The sequence below is a fragment of the Jaculus jaculus genome, chromosome 9, assembly GCF_020740685.1.
Source record: "Jaculus jaculus isolate mJacJac1 chromosome 9, mJacJac1.mat.Y.cur, whole genome shotgun sequence".
NCBI lineage: Eukaryota > Metazoa > Chordata > Mammalia > Rodentia > Dipodidae > Jaculus > Jaculus jaculus.
Genome location: NC_059110.1, coordinates 44,353,781 through 44,379,399, shown reverse-complemented (window position 1 = coordinate 44,379,399; position 25,619 = coordinate 44,353,781). Strand labels below are relative to the sequence as shown.

At 38.8% G+C, this 25,619-nt stretch overlaps 1 protein-coding gene across 1 annotated transcript in view; it reads right to left on the bottom strand.

The window, feature by feature from the left end:
• Positions 1-8,955: 8,955 nt before the first annotated feature.
• Positions 8,956-25,619, bottom strand: part of Serinc1 (serine incorporator 1) — a 35,710-nt gene continuing 19,046 nt past the window's right edge. The window contains exons 3-10 of the mRNA XM_004651233.3: positions 19,908-20,077; positions 17,554-17,633; positions 17,191-17,328; positions 15,957-16,126; positions 15,762-15,852; positions 13,662-13,806; positions 12,905-13,135; positions 8,956-10,461 (exon numbers count right to left, since the gene is read on the bottom strand). Coding sequence (XP_004651290.1) covers positions 10,326-10,461; positions 12,905-13,135; positions 13,662-13,806; positions 15,762-15,852; positions 15,957-16,126; positions 17,191-17,328; positions 17,554-17,633; positions 19,908-20,077 — 1,161 coding nt within the window. The 3' untranslated portion in view covers positions 8,956-10,325. The remainder of the gene's footprint in view (positions 10,462-12,904; positions 13,136-13,661; positions 13,807-15,761; positions 15,853-15,956; positions 16,127-17,190; positions 17,329-17,553; positions 17,634-19,907; positions 20,078-25,619) is intronic.

The following is a 25,619-nucleotide window of genomic DNA, read 5'->3' as shown; positions in this document are numbered from 1 at the left end:
AAGCATAGATAGGATGCTAGAAGGTCACTTTTGTTAAGAAGGAATACTTACTTAAACGTTTTTCTTCTCTACCTTGTTATTAAGAATGTGATCAAGTCCCTTCTCTTTAAGAAAGGCAGAGAGAGAAAAAGAGAGAGAGAGAGAGGGAGAGAGAGGGAGGGAGGGAGGGAGGGAGAATGAGCATGCTAGGGCCTCCAGTCACTGAAAACTTCAGATGTGTGCACCCCATTGTGCATTTGGCTAACATGGGTCCTGGGGAATCAAGCCTCGAACCGGGGTCCTCAGGGTTCATGAGCAAGTGCTTAACCACTAAGCCATCTCTCTAGCCCGACCTGTGACACTTCTGCAGCTAGAAAACTTTGTAATGATTTTTAGGTATCTAAAAGGACATCTCTAGTTACACCAATGATAGTATAAATACATGCAGTCGAGATAGCTGTAGCTGATTGCCAAATCACTTCCACTTCCTATTATTTTCACCTTTGTATTGGATTAGGTAGCTAAGTTGTAATAAATCAACAGGAGGAATCTAAATGACTACAACTGGAGAAAAATGGCCATTTGAATCCAATTTAAGGATGTGCCAATTATGTGCATTCAGTTTTAAACATTGAGGCAGCAGAGTAACACCTAAAAGTTGCTATAATAACCTCCCTTGTGCATTCTTCACTGAGGCAGAAGAGTAGCATCTAAAAATTGTTGTGATCATGCAGTCTTCACTGAGGCAATGGAGTAATGTCTGAAAGCTGCTGTGGTAGCCTCTCTGGTACTTTCACACTTTATACTCCTACTTGATCCAGAGAGGAGTGAAGCTTTAAGTCCACATCCACAAAGGGAGATTTGTCTTTCCAAATTACTGCTGACAGGGAGACACCTGTCATTCATATATAATCCAAATTTTGATGAATTGTTAAGCATAAAAGTTGGTTTTATCTGAAATACATCTTTTAGTGGGCTAAACAAGTTTTGAATTTTCTATAATAAAGGCTGTTTGAACATCAGTTTTCCTATATTTGTTTCTGTTGCTATAATGTCTTAAGAAATTTCCCTTATTCATATAATAGATTAGAAAGGAATTGTGTTACATAAATTTTAATTATTTAAGCTCTTTCAGAATTATATATAATTCATTATACCAAGGATTTTTTTTTTAATGTTCTATCAGCTCTTGACTCAACCAGATCATGTTTTTGTTGAAACCTGACAAGATAAATAAATTTCCTACTAGTTTATTATGCGAAATTATTGTAGTCAGCTCCATGTTTCTGTAATAAACTTCCAAACCAGATACAGTTTTTAGGAGGAAGGGTTTATTTCAAGCCTAGAGATCCAGTAAAGTCCCATCAAATGGCATTAGAAGCTGGCTCCCATTCATAAATCCAAGCAGAGAGACACCATGAAACAGCCAGTATCACAGCAAGCCCAAGGGCACCAGCAGAAGAGACCTAGACAGAGCTCAGACTTCTCTTCATACCTTTGGGCTGGCAATCAGATCTGCCTCTAAACAACCTTAGGGCTGGACCCCAGGTTCTGCCCACAGTGACAGCTCCTCCAGCCAGACTTCTGGAAATACAAGTTATAAGCTTTAGTAAAAATCTGTGTCTAGGGCTAGAGAGGTGGCTTAGTGGTTAAGCTCTTGCCTACGAAACCTAAGGACCCCTGTTCAAGGTTCGATTTCCCCAGGACCCACGGAAGCCAGATACACAAGGTGGTGCATGCATCTGGAGTTTGTTTGCAGTGGTTGGAGGTCCTGGCATGCCCATTCTCTCTTTCTTCTCCCCGCCCCCCCCCCCCCAGTCTCTTCTCTCTCTGTTGCTCTCAAATAAATAAATAAATAAATAAAAATCTGTGTCTAATGAGGGACATACTCGACAACATTCCAACCCCTGGCTCCAAATAGACTCATGACCAAATTACATTGTAAATTGTTTTCAGTCCAACTGCAAAGGTTTCCATAGTCTTTAACAACTTTAAGACTGTTTTAAAGTCACAAATCTCATCTGAGATGCAAGATTATCTTCTAACTGAATCCTGTAAAATCAAGTTACATACTTTGAACACATAATGGCACAAAGTAAACATTTCCAGTGTTAAAAGGTATAACAAGACTGAACCAATGCAAAATGAATAACCATGAGGCAAACATCAAATATCTGCAGTTCAAGTCCAATATCCATAACCAGTTAGTCTTGATTTTCAATTCCACCCCTCCAGCTGGGCTGAGTAAGCAGGGAAAACTTAGATCCTGAGCCAGTAGCACTCCATGGTAGCCTTTGCATAGTCCTGGTATATCCAAAACATCTTTGGGTTTCCATGGCAAACTATGGTCCATTTTCATTCAGCTTCTTATGCGCTGGCTTTCCAACCTTTAAAATAGGAATATCCTTTTTTCCATACTTCATCCCTAGAACCCTGTGCACCTCATGACCCTACTCCATGCATTTTTCATGCTTTTGAAACCAGTATCAGATGTGCAGGACTCAGCCATGTTTTCAATCCAGGAATGGAAATGTATTGTGATCTTGAAGAGCAGGGTCTTTTCTCACAGAAGAGTTTGCATTTTTACCTTTCATTTTGTCCTTGTTGGAATCACCTCAGGCATTCTTTCCATTGCTTAAATGTAAAGCATTTGGGCCATCCTTAATCATGGTAATATCTCCTTAACATTAGCAAATTAGTAACCAGTCTCTGCAAGTAATTTTAAACTTGCTTGAATTTTTCCAACCTAAAATTGTATGTTTCTCAGTTCTAGACCTTCCACCAAGCACAACAGTCCAGACTTAAAACTTAACCCTACCTTAACTCTCTGGGCATGGTCAGAATAATACAGCCAATCCTTTGGCCAGTACCCAGTTCCAACAAAGTTCTCTGTGGTCTTTTCTTCCCCTTTGAAAGTTCGTTAAGTAAAGCCTCCAAATACAGTTTTCTCATCATTAGCATTTTCAAACTCTCACCAGAATAGTCCATAAAACTTGGCTTACCGCTCTACAAGGCATCTTAAGTTGCAAGTACCAAGTTCTGTCCCATTCCTCCAGCACAAAAGTTCCAAAAGACCAAAATCCACATGGCCAAATTCATGGTGCAGCAAAACCACCCTACTCCCGGGACAAAATTCTGTTGTAGTCAGCTTCATGTTGCTGGAATGAACGTCTAAATCAGACACAGTTTATAGGAGGAAGGGTTTATTTCAAGCTTGTGGATCATGGGGAAGTTCCATCAAATAGTGGAAGAAGCTGAGTCTATTCAGGGACAAACAAACTACTACAAAATGTATAATTCCTTAAGTATTAAGTATATCAGTAATGTAAAAATTTTCCCCAAAATACCAGGTACAGTATTTATCTAATAACTTCCACTAACTTGTTTCAATCTGAAATTAATAAGTAACAACAATGTACTCATGTTTAAGTATTTTTACATATAAGGGAAATGAATACTGTCATTAGTATAAATGATGGGAGGGAATAATTGGGATTACTATTTTGTTACAAGATTCTCAGTACCCAGGCTGCAGTAATGAACTTGGATTAGTTAAAAACATTAGCCAGGCATGGTTGTGCACACCTTTAGTCCTAGCACTCATGAGACTTAAGGAGGAAGAGCTCTGTGAAGCCATTCTGGGGCTAACAGTGAGCTCCAAGGTCAGCCCAGGCTAGAGTGACTTAGCTCAGGAAAAAAATCAATATAAAAAAAATATGTAGACTCCGTAGTGAATTCTAGGTCAGCCTGGGCTAGAGTGAGACCCTACCTCAAAAAAACAAAACACAAAAAGCAAAACAAAAAAAAAAGTTTGGATTGCTTAGTGATTAAGTGCTTGCCTGTGAAGCCTAGAACCCTGGTTTGAGGCTTGATTCCCCAGGACCCATGTTATCAGATGCACAAGGTGGCGCAGGTGTCTGGAGTTTGTTTACAGTGGCTGGAAGCCCTGGTGCGCCCATTCTCTCTGCCTCTTTCTCTGTCACTCTCAAATAAATGAATAAAAAATAAACAACAACAACAACAAAAAACCTAGTTAACAGTGAACTGGAAAATACCAGAATACAGATGTACTTGTAAATAATATAAGACACAGAAAAAATTCAAGGTGTTTTTAACTAAATGAAAATGAACACAAAATACAGGACTCAGTGAAAGGAATGCTTAGAAGGAAAACTATAGTATCAAATGCCTACATGAGAAATGAAGATCTAAAATAAACTTCCACGTTAGGAAACTTGGTAAAAGAAGAAAAAGCCAAAAGAAAGCAAAATAAAATAGCAAGGCAGAAAGAAGATCAATAGAGAAAATTAACATAACCAAATCCTTAGGAGATTAAAGTCGATGTCTAGCCAGAATTAAAAAGGGAGACAGAAGTTGTGAAAGAGGAACACCACCTCAGTCCAGTGGACATCACATGGATAGTAAAGGAATATCATGAACAAATACATGTTCACAGATATAATTATCTTGACATATGATATACATCAAGTCAAAACTTACACCAGAAGAAACAGACATTCTGAATAGGCATATATCTTAAAGGGAAATCAATTTATTAGTAACCATCTAAAACACAGTGTTTACATGGGTTGAATACTGACTTTACTAACCATGAAATATCAAAACCACACAAAAATATTACAAGAAATTAGACTATTATCTCATGAACTTAGATGTATAATTCAATAAAATCCAACAATGTGTAAAAGAGAAGTATTAATTAGGACCAAGTCAGATCCAGGTTTGCAAGGCTAGTTGTAACATTTGAAAATTGGTATCAATCTAGCCGGGCGTGGTGGCGCACGCCTTTAATCCCAGCACTCGGGAGGCAGAGGTAGGAGGATCTCCGAGAGTTCGAGGCCACCCTGAGACTACGTAGTGAATTCCAGGTCAGCCTGAGCCAGAGTGAGACCCTACCTCGAAAAACCAAAAAAAAAAAAAAAAAAAAAAAAAAGAAAATTGGTATCAATCTAAAATTCACACTAAAAACTCATTAAAGTAGAAATGGAGGAGCACTTTATTGGCTTGGTAAAGAACTATAAAAGTCAATAATAAAAATATACAGCTAAAAGCCAGGCATGCTGGTGCACACTTTTTATCTCAGCACTTGGGAAGCAGATGTAGAAGGATTGCCATGAGTTTGAGGCCACCCTGAGACTACATGGTGAATTCCAGGTAAGCCTGGGCTAGAGCGAGACCCTCCCTTGAAAAAAAAAATTCATATATATTTTAATATTATATTTTAATATATTTATGTTTAATATATAAGTATATATTTATATTGCTTAATACATATTATATAAATATATATTATATATGTATGTATATAGTACGTATAGTATATAGTAGGTATGTAGTATCATACTGAATGGTGAGAAGTTAAAAGTTTTCCTCTCTAAGATTGGGATCAAGGTAAGGAAGTCCCATTTTTTGTTTACTTATTTGAGACAGGGTCTCTACTCAGATTGGCCTCAAACTCCCTGTTTAGCCCAAGAAAGACTGAATTTTGATCTTGCCTTCGCCCCCCCCCCCCCCCCCCCCCCCAGTGCTGGTATTACAAGTTTGTGTCACCACTCCTGGTTTCTGTAGTGCTGGGGTTGAGATTCAAACCTGTGTCACATTAAGCAAGCACTCTACCAATTGAGCCACATCCTCAACCCCTTGCCATCACCCTTTTATATTTTTATTTATTTGTGAGCTGAGAGAGGGAGGGAGGGATAGGGGACAGAGGGAGGTTGCACGGACATACCAGGGCTTCTTGCAGCCATAAACTCCAGACATACATGCCACTTAGTACGTCAGGCTTTATGTGGGTACTGCAGAATTGCACCCAGGTCAATAGACTTCGTATGCAAGCACTTTTAACTGATGAACCATCTCTCCATCCCCCCACCACCTTTTATTGAGGCAGGGTCTCATCATAGCCCAGGCTGAGCTGTCTCAGCCTTCAGAATGCTGAGATTATGGGCATGCCACACCATTTTGTTTGTTTTGTTTTTTGAGGTAGGGTTTCACTCTGGCCCAGGCTGACCTGGAATTAGCTATGTAGTCTCAGGGTGGCCTCAAACTCAGTGATCCTCCTACCTCTGCCTCCAGAGTGCTGGGATTAAAGGTGTGTGCCACCACCCCTGGCCCCACACCATTCTTTTCAACATAATGTCAGTTCTAGTTAATGCACTAAGATAGGAAATAAATAATAAATAATACGCTGATTAGAAGAAAAATAAACTTGTTGGCAGATGATTTGACCATCTATGTAAACAACCACCAAAAAAAAAAAATCCAAAAAATGGAAAGATTGTAACATATAAGGCTAATATCCAAATGCCAATTGCTTTCACAACTGCAATGAACAAATTAACTTTAAATTAAAAATACCACTGTATTAGCACCCAAGAGAACATTCAAACCCTGTGTAAGATCTACATCCAGAAAACTATAAATTGAGATGTCACAGGAATGCTTGGTATTGTTAAAATGTCAGTCCTTTCCAACTTTGATTTATAAATTCAATGAGAAATGCCATGGAGTCCAGCAAACAGCACATAAACACCTGACATTTACATGCATAGAATGAATTTATCCACAAACCTATCTTTCACAAAAATTAAGTCAGACTTCAGAACTAAATGTAAAGTGCAAACTATAATAAAATTCTTAGGAAATAACATAAAAGAAATTCTAGATGACCCTGCATTTGGTGATAACTTTTTTGATTGGTGCTGGGGATTGAATTTGGGCCTTGCACATACTAAACAGGCATTCATATCACAGACTTATATCTATGGCATATCTACAAAGACTTAGTAGACTGGACAGTCAAGAGTGAAGACAAACCAAATATTGGGAGCAAATATTTGAAAGAGATCTGATGATACCCAAAAACAGAAAAGAACTCCCAATACCCAGCAATAAGAAAGCAATCCAGGGGATGGCTAGATAGCTTAGTGGTTAAGGCAATTGCCTACAAAGCCTGATAGCCTGAGTTCAATTTCCCAGTACTCACATAAGGCCAGATGCACAAAGTGGTACATGCATCTGGAGTTTACAGTGGGAAGAGGTCCTGGCGTGTCCATTCTCTTCCCCCTCTCTGCTTGCAAATAGAAAGACCTTAACAGATACACCTCATCAATAGACTTACAACCAATCTGGCACTTGTGAGACCAAGGAGGATCACTGCAAATTTGAAGCCAATTATTGGCTATTATTATCTATTTTGATTTCTTTACCTAGTGTGAAGTATGGTCTTTTAAATTTTGTTTTTTGCAGATAGCCATCTGAATTTTTTTAGTCATGAGGGAGATTTACCGGCCCCTCCAAAAAAAAGATACCAATAAATATACACACGTGAAGCCAGGCATGGTGGCGCACACCTTTAATCCCAGCACTTGGGAGGTAGAGGTAGGAGGATCGCCGTGAGTTCAAGGCCACCCTGAGACTACAGAGTTAATTCCAGGTCAGCCTGGACCAAAGTGAGACCCTACCTCGAAAAACCAAAAACAAAGAAACAAACAAAAAAGATACACATGTGGCAAGCAAGAATGACATTAGGAAATGCCAATGGAACATTCAAAGATGCTTCTGCTGGGCTGACCAAAATCTGTAACACTGACAACACTACATGCTGGTGAGGAACTAGAAAACACAGGAAATCTCATTTATGTAGAAATGGAAAATGGTACAGCCTCTTTGCAAGACACTTTGGCAGCTTTGTACATTAAATACACTGTGTAATCTAGCAATTGTTACTTGAATAGTAATTATTTTGAGTAGCAATTATTTGAACAATTACTTGAAGTAGAAAACAGGCCCCACAAAAACCATGTTTACAGCATCTTGTTTGTAACTACCAAAATACACAACCAAGATGTCTTTCAGTAGGTGGATAAACTGTTACACAGCCAGACAATGGAGGAACACTCAAATGAAATGAGCTATCAAGCCATGAAATATAAATGACACCACTAGTGAAATAAGCCAACCTGAAAGCTACATACTGCATGATTGAAATTATCACATTCTGGAAATGGCAAAATGAGATAAACACCAGTTATTGCCAGTGGATGGAAGACAGACTAAATAGGGCAATGAAACTAGCTGTATGCTGTTAAGATGGGCCTACATGATCATACATTGATTTGTTAAAATGCCAAGAATGAGTTCTGATAGAAACTACAGATGGGTAATGTGTTATAGCTGGTTAATGAATTACAATAAGCATATCACACTGGTTGGCAGTCTTGATAATGGAAGAAGTTATTGTGTGGAGGGTTATCAATTTAGACAAGATTTAGGATCACCATGAGAACAAATTTCTGGGAATATCCGCGGTTTTTCTAGGTTAGATTACTTGGGGTGGGAGGACCCACCCTTACTGGGGTGACATCAGTACATAAGACTAGAGTCTTGGATTGAATAGAGGTGGAAACAAACTGAGCAGCAGCATACATCACTTTTTGCTTCCTGAATGCAGACACAATGCAACCAGTTGCCTCAAGCTCCTGCTGTCATGCCTTCCCTGCCATGTCTATAAACTGTAACAATCCCTTCCCTTAGTTGCTTCTGGTCAGTTATTTGGTCACAGTTTGGAACTTTGGGATAAAAGTCCTTGAATAAGCAGAACTTAGTGGACCATTCTAGAAGACAAGAATGCAGAGAGAAATGTGGATAGTGGAGACCCAGCTCATGAATAAGATTTCAGAGAATAAAGATTCTTTGAGGGTGAGAGAATGGGTGCACCAGGGACTTCAGCCAGTGTAAACAAAATCCAGACGCATGCGTACCCTTATACATGTGGCTAACAGGAGTCCTGGGGAATCAAACCTGGGTCCTTTGGCTTTGCAGGCAAACACCTTAACCACTAAGCCATCCCTCCAGACCCTCTGGGTTTTTTTTATGCCTCTGGCCCACTTGCCAAGTTCTTTTTCACATAGGAAAATTCACCTAAATTTGTACTGCTAAAGAATAAACATACTACAATGTTTTTTGAATTTATTTATTTAGAGATAGAACACATTCATTCAAACTTGGAACAAAATATCAATACACAGAAGGGTGGGAAATTAAGGTGAAATGTTATATTCCATTCACAATAATAAATATTTTTAAAGAAGCAAATGTGGATTTTTAAAAGCTCACTAGACACTAATCAGGCACACAAACCAGTAGGCTTTTCTACCTAAATTAACTCATACTTCTTGATTTTTCAGGTTGAAGGAGTAAGTATATATCTCAATACATGGCAGTAAATATATAAGCACTTTTAACTTGCTTCACTGGAGCTTCACTGTAAGTGGGAGTTTATTTTACAACAGTCCAGCATCTTCCTGGCCTTAGTGTAGGGAAAAAAACATGCTGGACAGCAGCAATGCATACCACATAAACTGTCCACCATTAATGACATATACAATCAGCTATGCATGTATTTCCAGTACAAATTATTTTAATGTCAGAATGGTGCTACTTTTGGTAGACTTAGAATTTCTAAACTTTGCCAATCAGATGAAATGTTGATCTAAATACCCACTGGAACATAGCATTTTGAAGTTTCTTCCTATTGCTAGAAGTTTCCCCATCTTTGATATTCAAAACCAACTTCTATGATTTTAACACCTTTCTTCTAATCCATAGTTATCCTTCTTAAAACCTTGTCATAAGAGTAGCTAACAACTGCTTGAAACCAGTTTTCATATGGGTTCACATAGATAACATTCATTTTGTAAAGCCATGCTTTCTACCCAAGGAAGATTTCAATCTCAGAGTATTTAATACTCACCATCAATAATCTTTCTCTGAAGGCTCTGTTGACCTCCAGCCATACCCTATACTATTTTTCACTGAACATGGAACATTCCCTACCTATTAAGGGAAAATCCTAACAAAATGTGACTGTATTTTTCACGTTTAGCAATTGTTTATACAATTTTAGAATAACCGACCCTTTTCTTTGTAGTCCTCTGTAAGGCAACACATCAAATACTTTTAAAGTCAGCCACACATTTTCATTCATGCTTTGTAAAATAACTTTAGGTCAAACACAATTTTACCATTAAACAATTTTGTTTTCACTTTTAATGTCACATGTACAGAACAGAGGATATATCTACCAATAACCACTTTTATTAACTTGCTACCATACTCAAATTCTCCCTTTGCAACTCTAGTTCACGTGACACATTTGGCAAGAAAATGAATGAAATGGCAAGCACTGCAATCTAACCCATGCTGGAAAACACACTGGAGTTACATAGGAGCACACATACATACACAACTTTACAAAAGCTGGGAATACTGGAGATTTCAAATAAGCAGTAACCAAAGAGGGATTTTCATGCCACAGGTTACATTCAGTCAAAGTCACGATTGGTCAGAACAAGAGGTGCCACCAGTGTCCAAACATACAGCACGATGCCAATCCAGCTGGAAGAGATCTTCACCCAGACTGCTGTCCACTGGCTTTTCATCTCACGAGAGGGTTCATACCTAATGTTTGAGGGAAAAGCAAAAAGGACAGGAAGGGAAGGTAGGGTTATTAAGCCATCAAGCTACTAGGGCATTAATCCAAAGTTGTCTTTGGACCGAGTTTGTGGAGTTTATAGTATCTGCATCTAACCTTGCTGCCTTGCTAGTGTCAGTGTAAAAACCAGTCGTTTCCTTTAGTAGAGTACACAGGATCTAGAAACAGTTCTGTTTGTTTTTCCTTGAGAAAGGGTCTTATGTATACCAGGTTGGCCTCAAACTTGCTATATAGCTGAAGCTGGCCTTAAACCTCCCAAATATTGGGATTAAAGATGTGTGCCACTATGCTGGGTTTATGGGGATTGAACTCGGGGCCTTGTGCGTGTTAGGCAAACACAAATCAACTGAGCAACATCATCACCACCACATTTTTTCTGCATATATATGTTGTGTGATATGTAAATGTGTTTATGCATGTTTGTGTGTGGGGGTGGTATGTGGTATCATTCACAGTAACAATGTCAACCTCATTTGAGACATGGTTTTTCACTGGCCTCGAGTAAATTAGGCTACACTGACTCACAGTGAGCTCTAGGGATCCACCTGTCTCCATCTCCCCAGTGCCAGGATTACAGATGGGTGCCACCGTCTCCAATTTACATGAGTTCTGGGAGTTGAACTGAAGTCGTCATGCTTGTAAGGCAAGCACTTTATCTCCTCAGCTATCTCCCCAACACCACTTCCTGTTTTTATGAAGGAGGGTGTCACTCTAGCCCAGGTTGGCCCTAAACTCATGGTGATCCTACCTCAGTCTCCCTAGTGCTGGATTAATGGCATGTGCTATTATATCCACCCAGCACAATTCTTTTGCTCTGTTCTCTATAGTTCTCTGAGGTACTGTATGTAGTTCTCTAATGTTAGACAGAAATACAGTGATATCTCTAAATGAATCAGAAATAACTATTATACAGAAGATGGCTGAGAGTATGTCTGAAATCCCACTCAACCCCCACTTCCTTTCCCTTCTCACACTAAACAGACAGAAGGAAATATAGTCAAAATTTGGCTGATCTTTCTTTCCCTCCCTCCTTTTCTCCCTTTCTATCTCTCCCTCCTTTTCTTTCTCCCTCCCTTTCTCTCTCTCCTGCCCTCCCCCCTTTCTTCCCTTCTTTTTCTTTCTTTTTTTCCTTTCCTTTTCTTTCTAGTTTTTGGAGGCAGGATCTTACTTTAGCTTAAGGTGGCCATAAATTCACTCTGTAGTCTTAGGCTGGCCTTGAACTCACAGTGATCCTTCTACCTCTGCCTCCCAAGTGCTAGGATTAAAAGTATATGCCACCAGCCTGGCTCTCTTTTTCTAAGGGAAAACTGATTATTGTGTCAATAAAGTACATAAAATATCTTTGGCTCTAAACTGTTTAATATTTACTATTATTTGGACAGTCAAAGCTCTCAATTATAGAGAACTATTTAATTCTCAGCTCAACATGCAATTTAGGAATTTTAGAAAATACATTTTTTAATAAAACTGAGAAAAAGCTATTCTTAAAACAAGAGCAAATAATAAATATTTTCCTCCATCTTTTGCTAGTGCTAAAAGTAATTTTACATGCTAAAGGCACTATGCATTACAATTACTTAAAACCTACCTGCTCAACCTTGTAATTGTTATCTTTACTTTGAATCTCTTAATAATTTACACAAAATCAGAATTGAAATACTATAAACTGCTACTTTCACCTGTCCATAGAAATATTTATGAATTTGTTTAAGTGATAAAAAACATAAATCATCCTTTTGAAGAATTCCAGGAATCTAACTCCACTAAAAATTTTCACACCTCTAAAATTTTCAGATCTTTTTCTTTTTATTTTATTTTGTTTGAGAAAGAAGCAGAGAGAGAGAATGGGTGCATCAGGGCCTTCATCTACTACAAAAGAATACCAGATGTGTGCACCCCCTTGTGTGAATATGTGACATTACATGCTTGAGTCACTACACATCTAACTTACATGGGTCCTGGAGATTTGAATGAGTTCTTAGGCTTCACAGATAAGCATCCTAACCACTAAGCTATCTCTCTAGCCCCAAATTTTAAGATTTTTTAATAACAGTTTAAAGAAAGAAGGTAGCTTTAGCTATTTTATGTCAGGAACAGGCATATAGTATTGAAAACCTAAGTAAAAATATGTGATGTTGTATCAACTAATAGCATGCATTTCTGTTAAAACCTGGTTTCATGAAGTTATCTATTTCAACCGCTTCAATATTTAGAACTGCTTCAATATTTCCACTATTAAGGAAATAAAATATGCACTTCATACATTGGGTTTAGAATTCTTTTAGAAAATTTGGAAATCCATCAGAGCACACAAAGCACTTCATTATATCACATTTCCCAACAGAATCATGAAGATTTCTCTAACAGAATCATGAAGATTTCTCTATCAGTCATGATGACATGCACTACCTGTACCAGTTGGTCAGAGTCATCATGATGTACAGCGAAGCCAGGAACAGCATGAAGTGGAAGAAGGAATAGCTGTAAGTGACACCATCTCTTTCGTTATCTACAGCTCGGTGAGTATCATCACCGTCCTCCAGCGATCCATCACTCCTGGCACCACCATCCTCTATTAATGTTGATTCATCACTAGTTAGAGTCAGTTTATTAACCTGACTATTGTTTGAAGTACGGATGCTGCACAAGAAATAAGGCAGAAAGAAAAAAATTTTTGTTTTGTTTTATCAAAGCTGGGTCTTACTCTAGCCCAAGCTGACCTGAAACTTGCTCTATAGACTAGGCTGTCCTTCAATTCACGGCAACCATCCTACCTCAGCCTCCCCCAGTGCAGATTAAAGGCATGTGCTATTGCACCCAGCTTTGTATGATGGAGAGTGGAGTTTCAAAGGGGAAAGTGGGGAGAGGAAGGGAATTACCGGGGGATATTGTTCATAATTATGTCAGTTATCAACAACAACAAAAATAAATTTAAAAAAATGAAGCCAGAGTGGTGGTGCACGCCTTTAATCCCAGCACTCAGGAGGCAGAGGTAGGAGGACTACCATAAGTTCGAGGCCACCCCGAGACTACACAGTTAATTCTAGGTCAGCCTGGACCAGAGTGAGACCCTACCTCAAAAACCAAAAAAAAAAAAAAAAAAAAAGGAAAAATGAATTTTTTTTCTAAAGACTTCCTATGAAAACAGAATCATCACCTTTCTTACCTTGAGTAAAACACACACAGCAAGAAGAGGATGAGACCTATAATCCCTTGGGCATGCCACCACTGCACAGACTGCCCATCCTTTGGGACACTGCTTGTTGTATTGAAACCAATTATGCTAAGCAGACTGGGGTTGCAATTTGTTTCTGTAAAGTAAATTAAGTCAAATTCAAATGTTAGAGCAATATAAAAAAATTGGGGACATCATTAATCTTAGAAAATTTTTAAAAAGTTTGTCATAAGTTAACAATGAAATATCCAGATATAATGTGTACTTTTAATGAAGATATTTAAGGTTTTTCCTCCATGTTTTAAGTTTTATTCTAGAGAAGAAGTTATAAAACTTAAATCATCTTTCTTAAACCTTAAGTGCATCCAGGGCATATCAATCAAGAATTAGATTTTATTTATTTATTCATTTACTTACTTATTTTGGTATTTATTTATTTGAAAGAGTCAGAGAGAGAGAGAGAGAGAGAGAGAGAGACAGAGAGAGAGAATGGGTGCACCAGGGCCTCCAGCTACTGCAAACAAACTCCAGACACATGCACTACTTCATGCATCTGGCTTACATGGGTCCTGAAGAATCAAACCTGAGTGCTTTGGCTTTGTAGGCAAACACCTTAACTATTCCTCCAGCCCATATATAAATATATATATTTTAGGTAGGGTTTCACTTTAACCCAGGCTGACCTGGAATTCACTATGTAGTCTCAGGGTGGCTTCAAACTCATGGTTATCCTCCTACTTCTGCCTCCTGAAAGCTGGGATTAAAGGCATGCACCATCACACCTGACTAAGAATTAGGTAAAATGCCATGCATGGTGGCACATGCCTTTAATCCCAGCATCTGGGAGGCAGAGGTAGGAGGACCACCATGAGCTTGAGGCCAGCCTGAGAATTAGGTTAAGATTTAGATGCCCTCTCTCAAGTTAGAAAAATTCTAGCAGTTAGAAATAAAATTCAAATATTGTAGTCCATCAATGGTGATCTTTATCAATATTATTATTTTAAAAGACTAGCATATTGTTATTTAAAAAGACTAGACAGCTTACACATAAAACCAATAGCAAGTGCTTATGGAAATAACCGAAAAAGATACCAAAACCTAATACTTATTGGATTTCTTTGCTGTTTTGTAAGAAAGCATTAAAGAAGCTTGGCATTCACTAAAGTATTTAATATGTGTTCATTTTTTTTTCCTTCTACAAAGCTCAATCTTCCATCTTCACCTTAGGAATGAAGCTTACATAAAGCTAATAATCCCTCAAGCAAATGACTACTTTATAACCACTTGCTTAGGAACTTCTCTAATATACTAAACAGGATACCTATCTTTCTCTGTCAATTGATAAAGCATTTAGAAAGTTTGAAAACTCAGTGAGGGAAGGTTATGAAACTCAGTGAGTAGAGATTCAGAGATCATATGTGTGTATGTACATGTATATTTTCTGTATACATACATTAGTTTTTAGAAAAGAACATACTCTTCCTTTAAACTAGTAATTAATCTCTCACCTCGAAATCATATTGATTTCTATTCCCATGGAATGAACAATAATTGGAGAACAAAGATTAATGACAAAACCCAAGTATCATATATATAACTTCAAGGCAATGAGAGACAAATAATAATAATGTGAAGACTTTATAACCAAATAAAAACCCAAAGATGGGTATGTTGACTCTTCACACTTGGCCTAGGAGTTGAGGTAGACAACAACCCCCCCCCACACACACACACCAAAAAATAAAAATAAAAAAAAGGAAGAGATTTTATTTCTTCTTATAGATAACTATCTGATCCACTCTGCAACCTGGGTATAAGTTTTCATATCATTTTTATAAAGCCTTCTCATTTTGTCAGTGATTCTTCCAAGGGAAAAATAGTATTATCTCAAAAATAAAGAGGGTTTATTTCCATATTTTATTTCTCTATCAGTCTGATTCTTAAATAGCTTAATCTCCCTGAATGACCAATTCTAAATGACAAGAATACTGTAGGACTCACTGAAAACAAAACAAAACAAAACAAAACAAAACAAAACAAAACAAAACAAAACAAAACAAAACAAAACAAAACAAAACAAAACAAAAGTACCTGGTTCGTTGGTCATAGCAGACCAGGTCAAATACATTGTGTAGACTGTAATTACTGAAGACTGTAGCAAACCAGACCTTGGCTGTGACTCCTGCAAACAAACATTGAGATACATAGATAAATAACATCATTAAGGATTTTTGAGAGTTGAGATAGGTATAGGCTTCATGGAAAGTAGTGCTGTCAAAAGCTCACTTGGATTTTTGGAAGAATAGACATGACAGATGCGCCGAGGCAAAGGAGCATGTTGACGCTGATGAACGCCTTGTTTTCAGAGCAGCTGGCTGGGTGAGTGTAGTAGACAAAGAAGAGGACCACAGCAACTAACGACAACAGGTAGTTCACAGCTGTGGCTGACAAGAGGGCTAGGAAAAGAGAAACAACTGAAATACTACACTGAATCACACACATCAATCTTTAAGCTGTATCTTCTTTTCTTTTTTGAGGTAGGGCTTCACTCTCGCCCAGGCTAACCTGGAATTCACTATGTAGTCTCAAAGTGGCCTTGAACTCATGGTGGGTGATCCTCCTACCTCTGCCTCCCAAGTGCTGGGATTAAAGGCGTGTGCCACCACTACCAGCTTAATCTTTTACCTTTAAGGAGACTCACAGACTCAAAAAGGAAAGAAAGCTCTAATCACTCGGTGCCTGCACATAGCCCATGGCTACTATGTCCAAGGACAGAGCTACTCATACAGACTTGTCTTAGCTGCAGTCCATATTACAGAGGTGAGAACCACACTCATGTGTAATAGGCATTTTAAAATAAGAGGAATAGTGCTTAATTTTTTAAAAGTACAATCAGCCAACTTTTAAAAATGGTGATAAACTCACCAGGCATGGCAGCGCACGTATTTAATCCCAGCACTTGGGAGGCAGAGGATTACTGTGAGTTCAAGGCCAGCCTGGAACTACACAATGAATTCCAGATCAGTCTGGGCTAGAGTGAGACCCTACCTCAGAAAAACCAAAAAACAATAAGTAAAAAAACCAGTGATAACATAATTATTTTAATTGTTAATGCTGAGCTCACAAAACTAATGCTTTTCATCCACTAAAAATCTTAATAAAATACAAACTGTTTAAAGTATAAGACATTATTACTTGATAACACAACCTAAGCACCTATGTAAATTTCCACATATATAATATGCAGTAATACTTATACTAAGTGTGCTTAATGGGCATTTACATCAATTTGCCTCAATGGCAGGGGGCCTATCCAACAACTATATACTGAAGATCTACAATATTCCAGACCCTGAATATACACCAGGGATCAAAAAAAGATAGAAACACTTGGTTTATGACTTATCTTTAAAGAATGAAGCTAAATCCAGTTTCCAAATTACTAAATGATTTCACTATAGTTTGTCTATCTGTTCTCACCAAAAGCTCACTGAAAATTTTCTGTAAGATAAAAGCTTACCTGCATACCAACATCTTGAGTTCCCTTCTTCCATTCTTTCAACCCAGGATTCATTCCAAGAATGGGCAAAATCAATCAGTAAGACAAGCTGTATGAGGATGAAACAAAATGCTCCTGCCATGCCCACATAAAACCACACTGCAAAAAACAGGAGCACACAAACAAGTGAATATTGGGTAGTTTTGAGATTTCCTTTTCAGTCAGTATAAAAGAGGGAAAAGGAAAATTTATGCAAATGCTTTGCTTTTGCAACTGGCAAAAAGGGGGAGGACAACAAATATTAAGGTTATAACTCAACGTAATTTTATTATGGTTTTCTTTATCAAAAAAATGAGTATGGCAAAATTTAAAAAAAATTCTTACCAGTTGTAAAAGTTCCTTCCGGAATGAAGAATGCCCCAATAATAATTGCAACTGCTATTGCAAATTTAAAAAACCAGAATCTAAAACAAAAATAAACATAATTATTATTGATAAACACCAACATTTCAAATATTTTTTTCAGAGCAACTTAAAGAATGACTTCACTTTATGTGATTATTCTAATGACAGAATGAAAATAACAAACGATTAAATAAGCTGCTTCAAAGATAGTTTTTTTAAAAAATCTGTCACTAATTCATATGAGAATATTAGTACCATTTCACAGATCTGATATACCTAATTTGGATAATTTGTGAGTAAATACGGAGCAACTTATTTCACAAATGAAAAGCTTTAATAAATGTATAAAAACAGTCTCCAAACAAAACAGTAATAAATAACCAAAAGGATGAAAAATCTTATCTTTAATATTCTATATTTTGTGGGGGAGTTGGAGGTAGGGTCTCACTCTAGCTCAGGACGAACTGGAACTCACTATGTAGTCTCAGACTGGCCTCGAACTCACGACAATACTCCTATCTCTGCCTCCCATGTTCTGGGATTAATGGCGTGTGCCACCATGTCCAGATTAATATTCTACATTTTGAAATTTTTGTTTGTTTGTTTGTTTTTCAAGGTAGGGTCTCACTTTAGCCCAGGTTGACCTGGAATTCACTATGTAGTCTCAGGGTGGCCCCGAACTCACGACAATCCTTCTACTTCTGTCTCCCGAGTGCTGGGATCAAAGGTGTGCGCCACCACGTCTAGCTCTTGAAAATATTTTTACTTATGAGACAGAAAGAGAAACAGGGGGAAGCCAGGTTAGGAAGGAGTTCAGGGAGAGGATGAGAACATTGGTGTGCCAGGGCCTGTTGCAAAGAAACTCCAGACACATGCATCCCTTTGTGCATCAGTCTCTTTAGGGGTATGGAAGAATCCAACCCAGACCTGCAGGCTTTGCAAGCAAATGTCCTCAAAGCACTGATCATCTCCCCAGCCGTAATGTTTTAAGCTTTTTTGTTGTTGTTGATGTTGTTTTTTAAGGGTTTCACTCTAGACCAGGCTGACCTGGAATTCACTATGTAATCTCAGGGCAGCCTCGAACTCACGGTGATCCTCCTACTTCTGTCTACCAAGTGCTGAGATTAAAGAAATGCACCACCATGCCCAGCAGTTTATTAGTGTTTTTGAGGTTAGGGTTTCACTCTAGCTCAGGCTGACCTGGAACTCACTTTGTAGTCCCAGGCTGGCCTCGAACTCACAGCAATCCTTTTACCTCTGCCTCTCAAATGCTGGGATCAAAGGAGTGCACAACCACACCTGGCTAATGTTCCATCTTTTTTAACATTTATTTTTAACTTTCATTTATTTATTTGCAAGGAGAGAGAGAGGGGAGGGGAGGGGAGGGAAGGGGAGGGGAGGGGAGAGGAGAGACACACAGACACAGACACAGACACGGAGAGAATGGGTACACCAGAGCCTGTAGCCACTGCAAAGGAACTCCAGATGCATATGCCCCTTATGCATCTGGCTTATGTGGGTCCTGGGGAATTGAACCTCGGTCATTTGGCTTTGCAGGCCTTAACCTCTAAGCCATCTCTCCAGACAACAGATATTAAGAAAAATATTTTAGGGGAAAATGGATAAAATTTCACATACCCAAATAAAGCACCAGCTGTGTATTCTGTATTAAGGGAGACTGACTAAATTAACAAGAGTTTCTTTCTAGATTGTGGGATACCCTTCATCATTTAGAAAACCAATACTATTTTGTTTTGCCTGCCTTCAGATTTCAGATCTGGAAAAGAGAAAGCTCTATGTAAAAGGACTGGTGCATCAGAGCTACACAAGCATGTGTGCACACACTCACATATATACATGCTCTTTTGAAGATAAAATGAAACATTAGGAATTAGAGGTAATGCCAATAAATGGCTAAAAGATATTTAATATTCAAAGCCTGACATTCTATAGTAGAAACATTAGGTTTATTTTTAAAGTGCAGTATTCATTTGTAAGCAGAGAGATAGGAGGCAAGAGAAACATAGAGAGACAGAGTAAGTACAAGCACACCAAGCCTCCAGCCACTGCAGACAAACTCCAGAAGCATGCACCACCATGTGCATCCAGCTCATACGGGTACTGGAGAATTTAACCTGAGTTCTTATGCACTAAACTCTCTCTCCAGCGCCAGTAGATTTTTAGTTTTTTGTTTTTTTGTTTTTTTTTTTTTTTACCTTTTCCATGAACTAACAAGATAATTCTGCAAAGTGTATGTTTAGTTTGGAGTTTCTTTAAAGTTACTGAAAAGAGGCTACCCACACTTTAATACCAAAGTTTATGCAAAAGCTTACCCATTGTGTACTGCAGCTCTAGGGTCACTGCTACTTTTCACCTTGATCATGAGCAGAGAGAGGAGAAGATAGAACATTGCCAAACCGAAGCACAGGCGATACACGGCTTTGTAGCCAACCAGAATGTTACAGGGAACAACACCTTTCTCATTCTCACAGAATCCAGGGATCTAGAAAATTTTCATTATGTAAAAGTAAAAATTCTATGTAATCAATTTTATATCAAAGTATGAAAAGCTGAAGTCTGCTTTACAGTTTACAATGAATGTGTAATCAAGATGAGACTGGTGCATTTTAATCAGATCAAATGAAAACAAGCAAATGATAAAATCCCAATGTCAACCTAAACTGAAGGGTTATTTTGGAGCTGTAGATTGAGTTTAGATTTTTAAAAAATATATACTATTTTTATTTACTTATATGAGAGAAAGAGAGAGAGACGGAGGGAGAAAATGGGCATGTCAGGGTCTCCAGCCACTGAAAATGAACTCCAGATGCATGTGCCACCTTCTGCATCTGGCTTATGTGGGTTCAAGGGAATCAAACCTGGGCCATTTGGCTTTGCAGGCAAGTGCCTTAACTGCTAAACCATCTATCCAGCTCTGCATGTGTGGTTTAATTTAGGTGTCCCACATAAGCTTATGTGTTGTACGTGCTTAGGTCTACAGCTGGTGGCAATTTGATAATTGAGGCTTCCTGGAAGCAGTGTATTACTGGGGGCGGGCTTATGAGTATTATAGCCAACTTCCCTCGTCAGTGTTTGGGTCTCCACTGGAACCCAAAGTTCATCATCAAGGCTCCACGCAGGTAATTCAACAAGCCTGTTTCACACTGACCATGGCCATTTCCAAAACACAAAACTATGTTGCAAATTCAATGCCCCTCTTTTTCCTGCCTGTTTATTCTGTGCCATTTTGGGTTTTCTTTGTTTTGCTATTGTCCATCTGATGTTGGTCATGTGGTGATGTCTACCCTCTGCTTATACCATCATTTTCCCTTGCCATCATGGAACTTTCCCTTGAGTCTGTAAGCCAAAATAAACTTTTTTTCACCCACAAGCTACACTTGGTCAGGCATTTTCTGCCAGCAGTACAAACCTGATTGCAACAGTTAAATTGGTACCAGAAGCAAAGTTGTTGCTACCAGAAATTTGACTGTGTGGCTTTTGGCCTTTTGGAGCTGATTTTTGAGAGGGATGTGGAAGGATTTGAAATCTTGGCCTAACAGGTGACATGTAGTGCTGCAAGTACAGCTTGACGTACTATTCTTTAAGACATTAATGCAATAAGAACTATGGTGTTTTAGTCAGGCTCGCACTGCTGGCAGAAATCACCTGATCAAGAGCAGCTTGTGGGAAAAAAGGGTTTATTTTGGCTCACAGACTCAAGGGGAAGCTCTATGATGGCAGGGGAAAATGACGACATGAGCAGAAAGTGGACATCAACCCCTGGCCAACATCAGGTGAACAACAGCATCAGGAGTGTGCGCCAAACACTGCATGGAAACTGGCTATAATACCCATAAGCCCGCCCCCCACAATATACTACCTCCAGGAAGCATTAATTCCCAAATCTCTGTCAGCTGGGAACCTAGCGTTCAGAACACTTAAGTTTATAGGGAACACCTGAATCAAACCACCACATTCGGACTGTGAGGTCTGCCTTATGAGGGTGAGAAAGAGCTTTGCCTGGTATGAGCTAGTAACAGTTTGTGTGAGAGGCTTGCTATTAGGCCTGTGTCCCGATAACTTGTGCAGGGTTGCATTGTGTAGAAACGGACTGCTGTGCACAGAAGGATATGGCACAGAAAAATGAAATCTTTGGGCCCAAACTGCTGCTCATTCAGCTGCAATTGTATGAGAGATTACAACTACTGAGATTGGGCCAGTTGACCTGCATTGGGACAGCAGGAAGAATGTAGATCCTTTTGAAGGGGCCTAAATGATAGTGTCCTTCAACGTCTGCTTTATTCCCACCAACCCCCCCTCCCGCTGGAATAAAAAGTTGGTAGCCCACCTAGTAGTATGGAGTCTAACAAATGCAGGAAAGGGAGGGTCACTGAATTTGTAACACGGTTTTGTATTTTGAAAATGGCCATGGGCACTGTGAAGCAGGCTTATTGAATTACTTGTGTGGAGCCCAATGGAACCATAAGGATGAACTGTGGGTTGTAGTGGAAGCCAACGGGATGGCTTCCAAGAAGAGCTGCAAGCACCAGACGAAGTTTTCTGGGACTGTGAGTAGACTAGCTAGAGGGGTTAAATTGGAACTCCAGATTTGTCACTGGTTAGAATTATTGGACTTGGAACTTTGTCACTGGTTAAAGTTGTCAGACTTGCAGCTACAGAGTTGGATGTTTGTCTTGCTTGTTTTAAATCTTGTATTGGTTGAATATTGTTTTGGTATGCCCAGTGCCATCTTTTGCAATGTGAATGTTTATTCTGTGCCATTATGGTTCTTTTCTTTTCTTTTTTGGTATTATGATACAGTTAAAAGACCTTGGACTATCAAGATATTTGAACATCATTGGAATTGATAAAAACTATGGGGGCTTTTAAAGTTGGATAAATACACTGTATTTTACATCATGTATGGTTATCAGTTTACAGGGGCCAGGGTTGGAATGTGGTGGTTTGATTTAGGTGTCTCCCATAAGCTTATGTGTTCTGAATGTTTAGGTCCGTAGTCAGTGGCAATTTGTTTGGTAAGTAAAGTCTCCTGGAAGCAGTGTACCGTTGATGACAGGTTTATAGGTATTGTAGTCAGCTTCCCCTTGCCTGCACACTCTCCTATTGCTGTTGTCCATCTCATGTTGGCCAGGAGGTGATGTCCACCCTCTGTTCATGCCATCATTTTGCCTTGCCATCATGGAGCTTCCCCTTGAGCCTGTAAGCCAAATTAAACCTTTTTTGTCCCCACAAGTTGCTCTTGGTCAGGTGTTTTCTGCCAGCAATGTGAACCTGATTGCAACAACATATAAAATCCTATTGATTTTTAGAATGTTCCCTTTTAGACACCAAGAAAGTCTACTTTTCCACAATAATGCCTGTCTGTCACCTGTTTCAAATTATTTCTCTGTTAGCAAAGCACATTTTCCACACTACTATCATAAAACTAAACTAGCTACTGGATATTGTTTGTGTTTCCCAAGACTCTAAACTATTCAAACTGGGATTAGATGTTATAATTTTATACCATTGAAATGGGTAAACCAAGGCCTCTTGCCACAGCAAACTGGAGATATCATTTTCTTTAAAAAAAAACAAAAAAAAAAAAACAAACCCAAATTGGACTTCCAGTTAAGATGGCGGTGCAAGAACCACGCCAAAGCAGCCTAGGGAAGAAAAAACCAAAAAACCCAAGAAAATACACTCTTCTACTAAAAACTGAGGTGTATAAGAAATTACCAACAGCAGCAGAGAAGTAGGAGAGATCTAGAGCATCCAGACCCTACATAGGCAGGCAGAAGGGCCTCCAACAGCGCCGGCACCAGGTCCATGGGGTCAGAGCTGCAAGGCTCAGCTCAACCACAAAAAAAGCCAGGTGAGGGGATTTTCCACTCACACTGGAGCTCTTCGCAAACTCAAGAAATGTGGAGAACCACAGTGAACAATGGAGGAATAGGTCACGAGGTAGATCACATGGACCAGCGGGAGAACTAGAGCCACAATCCACAGCCTCCCCACTCCCACTGCCAGTGCAAGCGCCAGCAGGTACCAGAGACCAGGGGAAGGGAGTTCACAGCACCCGGCACCCGCAAACAGATCAGCAATCCAATGACCCAGCCAGCCTACTTGAACTCACAGTGCACCAAAGAGGGACCTAAGCAGGAGCACAGCATAACTGAGACCAAAATCATCCCAAAAGGTAACTGGTATTACACAAGGTCAGTACCCGCCAAATAATCGTGGTATATAGGCCTGAACGGGAAGTGCTAATTGCACCTTCCATATCAGAATAAACTATATGTTAAATCTGATAGATGGTCAGATTTGCCATTCTCAATAAACTATATTTTGGGCTTGTTATTTGTTGCTTCTTGATTTATAGTGGCTTTGTTTCCTCTTCCACTGTACATTAGGGAAGGGTCTCACTTGGTCACAAGCTGACTTGGAACCCTCAACAGACCAGAAATCTTAACGGGTATGGGGCACCACACACCCTAAAGGGACAGTTAGAGGATCTGGTTGTCATGATATCTACTCTTGCATAAATACTCTGTGCTGTTTTTCATTGAAAGTATAAATTGTTTAGTTAAATTTTAGAATCTGCCTGTATTTGGTTCCACTCAGCCTACTTGAATACTCTCAAAGCAGGCAAGCCCAACACCTAGGGTCACTTTTGTAGGTACTCTGAGTCTGGAGAGCCACACCTAGCACCTTAAGCTCCTACCCTGAATGTATACAACATCAGATTTATTAATACATCTAATAATACTGCAGCTAACTAGAAAATCCAAGCATTAAATTAATCCAAGAAGCAAAAATAAGTACATTATAACACAAGAAACACAAAAAAATCAAGACATTATAAGTCCACCAAAAAGTATTAATGCATCAGAAATGACCTCCAGTGAGAATGAGTTAGAGGAAATGATGGGAAAGATTTCAAGAGTGATTAAAAATATGCTCAAAAAAAGATCAAAGAGGAAATCAAAGGAATGAAAGAGGAAATCAAGGAATCAAAGAAGACACATGACATCAATTTAATGAAATAAAGAGGTCAATACTAGACATAAATAAGGAAATAGAAATAATAAAGAAAAACCAGTCAGAATTACTAGCAATGAAGAACACAGTTAATGAAATAAAAAACTCTGCAGAAAATCTCACCAGTAGAATGGAAAAAGGAGAGGACAGAATATCAAAGCTAAAAGACCAGGTGGCAGATCTAATACAGTCCAACAAAGAGAAAGACAAACTAACAGGAAAATATGAATGGGAATTTCAAAATATTTGGGACATATGAAAAGATCAAACATAAGAATTCAGGGCATAGTAGAAGGAGAATTTCACTCCAAAGGTATGGTAGGCATTTTCAATAAAATCATAGAAGAAACCTTCCCCCAAATTGGGAAAGAGTTGCCAATGCAAATACAGGAATCCTTTAGAACACCAAACAGACAAAACCTGGAAAGAACCTCACCTTGACATATTATAATTAACAACCAAACATACAAACCAAAGAAAAAATACTGAAAGCACTTAGAAAAATCAAGTTACCTACAAAGGCAAGCCCATCAGGACGACAGCAGATTACTCAACACAAACTTTAAAAGCCAGAAGGGCATGGAGTGATGTATTCCAAGTTCTGAAAGATAACAACTGTCATCCAAGATTACTTTATCCTGCAAAGCTATCCATTCAAATAGACAGAGAAATAAGGACATTCCACAACAAAAGCAGGCTAAAGGAGTATTTGAGGACAAAACCAGCTCTACAGAAAATACATGAAAGAATCCTCCATGCTGAAGAGAAAGAAAAGCACACATATAAGGAACCTGGAAAAAGCAAGCCACACTCAGATACTAGTTAATACAAGAAAGCAAAGGTAAAACGGGAAGAATTACCCAAAAAAAAAAAAAAAAAAAAAGGCAAATACAAATACATACCTTTCAATAATCTCTCTTAATATCAACAGCCTCAATGCCCAAACCAAAAGACACAGGTTAGCAGACTCGGTTAAAAAGCAGGATCCTTCAATTTGTTGCCTC